Source organism: Juglans regia, chromosome 15, assembly GCF_001411555.2.
Source record: "Juglans regia cultivar Chandler chromosome 15, Walnut 2.0, whole genome shotgun sequence".
NCBI classification, from domain to species: Eukaryota; Viridiplantae; Streptophyta; class Magnoliopsida; order Fagales; family Juglandaceae; genus Juglans; species Juglans regia.
In genome coordinates, this window is record NC_049915.1 from 15,488,397 (window position 1) to 15,494,478 (window position 6,082).

General features: G+C 37.1%; 1 protein-coding gene across 1 annotated transcript; it reads right to left on the bottom strand.

The window, feature by feature from the left end:
- Positions 1–70: 70 nt before the first annotated feature.
- LOC109016776 (nuclear poly(A) polymerase 1-like) lies at positions 71–5,837 on the bottom strand. Its single transcript, XM_018999154.2, has 12 exons — positions 5,031–5,837; positions 4,851–4,928; positions 4,583–4,690; positions 4,395–4,457; positions 4,135–4,296; positions 3,410–3,523; positions 3,256–3,318; positions 2,846–3,175; positions 2,442–2,606; positions 1,356–2,324; positions 590–660; positions 71–368 (listed from the first exon to the last, which is right to left on the bottom strand). The coding sequence occupies exons 1-12, from the start codon at positions 5,145–5,147 to the stop codon at positions 323–325; spliced, it is 2,286 nt and encodes a 761-aa protein (XP_018854699.1). The 5' UTR covers positions 5,148–5,837; the 3' UTR covers positions 71–322.
- Positions 5,838–6,082: the final 245 nt, after the last annotated feature.

A 6,082-nucleotide genomic window follows, 5' to 3' on the forward strand; every position in this document is an offset into this window, starting at 1 on the left:
TTGAGGACTTTGCTAAACAAGGCAAGTCTAACATGGACAAAAGATAAAACATTTTTTTGTGAACTGTGAGTAAAAGCCAAAACATTCTTGAGGATGATAATGGGCAATAAATCATACATTTCTCAGCCAAGTAGGCTTTCAAAAATTCAAAGTGTTTTTACTCCCTGGAACTGTTGAGACTCTGATGTATAATAGTAAAAGGTGACTTCATTAACTCAACATTTGACTAAGTAATTACCATTACATATTCTCTTTTTATACATCAAACATTCTGACAACAATGTCACACCCCCTTAGCTCCGGGCAACACTCAATATCCCTTTTATAAGCTTTTGTCTGTAGATTTTGCCAAGGAAGTGAAGCTCAACCTGCAAACAAGAGAGGGAAAGACAGAAAAAGAAGTCACAATATAGAAGACTTGTATCACATACTCCAAAGCCTTCATGCACTGGGGTTTGAATACTGGGATCTAACAAAAGACAAAAAAAAAAAAAAACCTAGAGCTATCACTTCCAAGTTAAACAATTAAATTTTTTAATAATTGTATCACATATATTCATTGCTACTCGTTATCACTTTGAAAGTATACCTGATTAGTGGCTTCCCTTGTACCACAGGTGCTGGAGTCACATTTGACAATGGCGCCACAAGTTCAGTGGGCTTTGCAGAGGAAAAAAAAATAGGGGGGAAAAAACAAGCCAAGAGAAATGGTAAATACTGTCAGAACTGACCACTGCATATATAACATAAAGGAAAAGACTTTATTTGCAACGGCTATATTAGTAAAATAAGGCTAAAGCAATATTTAATACAGACTATATAATATATAAAACGGTGGGGACTCCACCTCAAAAGAAGCCAGAGAAAACCTAGTGCAGCTTTAGTTTGGCTAATACTTATTAATGAAATAATATTTATGTGTTGCTATTTGAAACCAGCAAGGTGCTCTCAGAAAACCAAAATGAAATTTTAAAAAGCTTGTTGTTTCAAGCGATATCCAGGGCATAAAAAAACCTGGTCATTTCCATAAGAATAATTATATTTGCAAGCTGGTGTGGAGGACACACCCTCTACATACAATTTTTGCATGGTTAATGAATTCATATATCATGAAGAACTCTCAAACACTGAATGAAAGCAAATCATCAGAATCCAAGTTACCATAAGCCAAATAAAAAGGTTATACTTTTTACTTTCTTTTAATCCTTGAGATTAACCAATCAAAAGACATATACTTCACCCATTTACAATAACCACAAATAGCACCCATGCAACAAAATAAAATTAAGGATCAACAAGAAGAACCAATAGGCATATCGGCGAAAAAAAATAATTAAAAGGTTAGCAAATAAGACCTCAAGCTCCTCTGAGTTCCCATTGGAATATAAACCGTTGGAAGAAGCAGATCCAGTGCTAGAGGTTAATGGCACTGCAACTGCTGTATTTTCTGTTGAAGACTCCAAATGGCCACCTTTCAACTTTTCTCTAATATCTTTACCTTGATTTCTATATTCAAAATCATATTCGAGCTCATCAAGTTCTTCTGGGACAGCTTGGTGGGCTCCATACGGACCAGACAAAATCTTCTCAATTGCCAACTTCTCTGTTTCTCTAGAGCTTGTTGCATCATCAGCAGGAGGGTTTTTGTTAGGTGAATTGCATCTCACTGATACATTAGGTTGACCATTCTGAGAAGAAACCTCCACTACATTTGTTATATTTCCCAAGCTGTCTGGTGTATCATTCTCAGACTTCTCTTTTCCAGATTCCTCTACCCTGTGGGTATCCATTTTGTCGTTTTTAATAGAAGTCAAGCTGATAGCACTGACAGAAGGGCAACACTCCTCGGTAGATGGAGGCACGGCAGCTAAGCACTTTGTGTTTCTCAGGTTAGTCTCTAAACTATCATCCACACGCTTTCTCTTTCTTTCATTATCTGTTCCTTTTGAAACTGCTTTACCTACACCAGAATTATCTTGAGCATGACCAGAAAATTTCAGTTCTGAACTCCTCCTACTCTCCCAAGTTACTTTAGATGGGCGGGAAGGTCGAATCCCACCAGGAAATACGAAGTTGGGTATATCCCTGCGTTTTACATGAGATACACTGATCTCCATCCCTGGCTTCCACAACGAGTACATAAGCACATTGTGTTTAAATTCCTTGACAGTTAACCTCATATCAAACTTTTCACCTTCCTTCACTGGAACTCCTTGTTTTCGCTGCAAACCCATGAAGTAACAACAATGGAAAGCTCTAGACCTGTCTGAAAAATCCCCTGGGTGTGGATGGCACTGAAGCATGTAACAGGTATGTCTCTCGATCTGGAGTATAGTACACAAGACATGCGGTGTTAGGAATCTATACATCGTGAAAGAAAAAGGAAAAAGAACAAATACAAAACAGCTGGAAATAGCCAACAATGAAAATATAGATTACACCTTCAATGTTAGCTGGCGAAGTCGAGACTCAACCCAGCCTTTCCATTTTCTTAGATCATCAGCATTTGCTGCAGTGATGTCTGTTTGTAGATAATTCTTATATGCTTCAAAGAATGAATAAGGCTCAAAAAGTGTATCCCAATCTGTCTTGCTTGCCTCCATAGCCTGCAAGCACTAGCAGACATCAATTTCCAAAAGTAGTAGCAATAATAAAGGTGATAAAAAAAACTTTCTAAAAATTTAAGTTGATTAAACTAAGAGGTCAACTTAATCATAATTTGCAAATGTGTGCTTCTGTGTGTGCATCAGATCAATATACAAATCAATGTGAAACAGTTGTCCAAACCTATATGTGCATAAATTTCAGGTGAAAACATATCATAAATAAAATCATGGAATCATACCTCACATATCTCACTACCCCTCTTGAACTCCTCTGACATAATACGCAAAGTACTTGACGATACATTGTAGCTAGAGTTCATGGACGGGTAAGCAGGAGTTATTATAGGCATCAAATGGAACCTGTCTTTGGGATTCCTTCTAGGATCCCAAACTTGAAGTCCAAGAGATCCTTCTTCAATTGCACAGAGCATTACTGGGTTTGGCCAACGCCACTGGGTATAGACCCTGAAGAATCGAGACACTAACATATTGGGCAGCGCATTGGGATATAGCTGGCATATGCGAGCAACCAGCAATGCCCAGTTTATACCACCAAGAAACCCTGCAACCTGCACATGATAGGAAGGAGAGGGCTCTGATAAATTAGAAAGAATAGTAATAAATAAGAGCTAAAACGATCACACCCTACATTTGAGTAAACACCACGACGCTTTGCCCATAACCTCATGCACCTCAGAGTTGTGCGGAAATTCTGCACTTCAGAAAACAAACAAGCAATTGGAGATGATAAATTCTATGGAAAACTTCAATGCACATATAATAAAAGAAAGTAATGGCCACACCTGAATATTTGGAACCAAACGCAAAATTTGGTCAGTGACCCTACAACCATTGAGACTCCGAACTGTCTGTTCATCTGCATTCTGTAGTATTGAGTCCTGCGAGATATCTAGGTCCTGCACCAGAATAGCATGTTTAAAACAGAAATGCATACAAACAAAGGTGAACATACAAGATATATACTTTAAAGCACCATGTAAACATGAAATCAAGGTGCTAGTTTCCTTTGGATCTACCCAAAGGTCATTTGATCAATCCTGCAATGTGATAAACCTGCATGAGAATTTTATTGTATCCCTTATGCTGTATGATAAACAATCCCTAGGATTAACATCACATATATGTTGCAAAAATATACTTTTGATTGTGGACTAACTTCTTAAGGGATTGAGTGGTTGCTTGGGAAACAGGAAAGCCAGACAGGTAAGACTGGTTAGATTCATCAAGAGGATTGCACCCAGTTATATTACCTTGTAAAAGGGCTAACCAATGACAACAAGGGCTTGATGAGATAAATTGTCCAAATTAGGATCTTTCTCCTACACAATCCAAGCCACATTGGCACCTTGAAAAATCACACATATTCTGTATGGTTTTTACATGATGAATAAATTCAAAGTTTCATTTCACTCACAACCTTCCAAATGATATAATATAGTTAGCCAAAGCTTAAATAAAAGGGAGCAGGTGCAGACAAGAGGGTTTCCAGGATGAATCCAGTTCTTACTTCAGGAATAACCCAGAGTGACAATTTTGCATACAGAAGGTCAATGGACACGCCATTGAACTTAAATTTCATTACTGGAACATGAGCATCAGGCACGGGGTGCAACTCCATTACTTCAGGCATCTCAGAGAGCATTCTAAATAGCTCACCAAAGAAATCTTCCTACAGCCAATTTAATCAAATACTAAATTCAGAAGACAATACCACATAGAAGAATAGTAAATGTAGTTGCACCAGAAATAGGCGAGAGTGGATCTCACGTCTCTTGTAGCATGTCTTGGTCCCACACAAAGCGTGTCTATATCTGCACCAGGGCCATGCACCTAAAAAACCAAAATACAAAGCAGAAGTAGAAATAGAAGTGTAGATAATGAATGAAAACTCCCGAAACAACAAATCATAATACAAAAAACAAAAAACTTTTAAAATAGAAAGAAGGATTTCACACCCCTAGCCGATAGGAACCAAAGGTGAAAATCTTGGCGTTTGCTTCTTGCACGAGTTGCTCATTCAACCCCTTAGAACGACTGATTGCTTTGACCCAAATCTTTACAATCTATATAAATATTCTTTTGATAAGTACAAGCTATATAAATATTAAACATCAGCTACTTATCAAAACAATACTACAAAAATATTAAACATCAGTCAGCATCGCATTCAGAATTAATCAAACAACCAATGTAACGATACAACAACTAATTTAGAAATTAAACCTGGTCAAGTCTTCCAAGCACTTCCTCCCTACTGACAGCTTCTTCCGGACTCTCATACAATCCAGCGTCTCGCAGATACTGAACACCCAGAAACCAAGTTCAGAGATTTATGATATATATTTTGAAACCAGGCAATGGGTAAATGTGAATTTATAATTTGATAAAACACAAAAAGATAACCTTTTCGACTTCACGGGTCTTGATCACATCCGACTCAGTCGGTCCACCTAACGAAATTGGTTCTGTTATGCCTAACCGTTGCCCATTATTCCGATTCATCAATCCAGAGCGCTCCATTTATATATATAAACTCCCACTGGTTTTATCATCTTGATTCCATTTTTTTCACAATATGTGGATGCTATCAGCAAATTATAGATAATATCTCAGACTTTTTTGTTCACTCTCTCTTTTTTTCCCATTGAAAATCAAATAAAAACATAAAATCTGGAAAACAATACAAAAATGATATAATCGTTGATTTTACAGTACTGGGTGGAAACAAAGTCCAAATCACAAAAAAATTGGAATTTAGAACCATAACAATAATAATAAAAAAAAAAAGTATATGTAAATCTAGCTAGCTCCAAAATTGACTTGTTTCATAATTAAATGACCATCGAACAGAGTACAACGCCAACTCGAGGCCAGTAATTGAAAAACAGCGTAACCCTAGACGATGAACAAGCACGCCGAAGAAAAAACAAATAGATTCCGGCAAGCGCGATCGGAAGCCCAAACTCTCCAGGCCTTTTTGAACTCCGTGGACGGGGTTGTTTCGTTGGCCACGTCCAGCAACCGAGTCTCCCCCAAAAATACTCTTGAGGAAGAGAGGAGACGAGAATTCTGCGTGGGTCTTTTCTTTTTCTTTTTCTTTTTCCTGGTTCTTCCCCTTTTTCCTGCTTTGGCGATGCAGAGGCTTGTGACGATGGGAATAAATAAAACGTGGAACGGAAAGGAAGCAGAGGTGTTGCCATGTTGGCGTTGCGGTTTGGTTGGACAACCAACGTTAATTATTCGTAGAAAAATGCTAAATACGGAGAGAGGTAACATTTTTATTCAGAAAAAAAATTCGTGATGTTTTTTAGTTTTCCATAAAATATAAGATATTTTTTATAAGATGTAAAATAATAAATAATAGTTGATGAGAAGAATGTTAAAAAAAAAATTATAAGATTTATATAATTTTAGAATATACAAATCACGTATATTTCTTTTAAAAAAATATATAA

Coding starts and splice junctions, on each gene's coding strand:
- LOC109016776 (XM_018999154.2), bottom strand. CDS start 5,147: ATGGAGCGCTCTGGATTGATGAATCGGAATAATGGGCAACGGTTAGGC. Junction 4,691..4,850: donor TGCTTGGAAGACTTGACCAG/GTTTAATTTCTA, acceptor ATATTTATATAG/ATTGTAAAGATTTGGGTCAA. Junction 369..589: donor CAAGGGAAGCCACTAATCAG/GTATACTTTCAA, acceptor TCTTGTTTGCAG/GTTGAGCTTCACTTCCTTGG.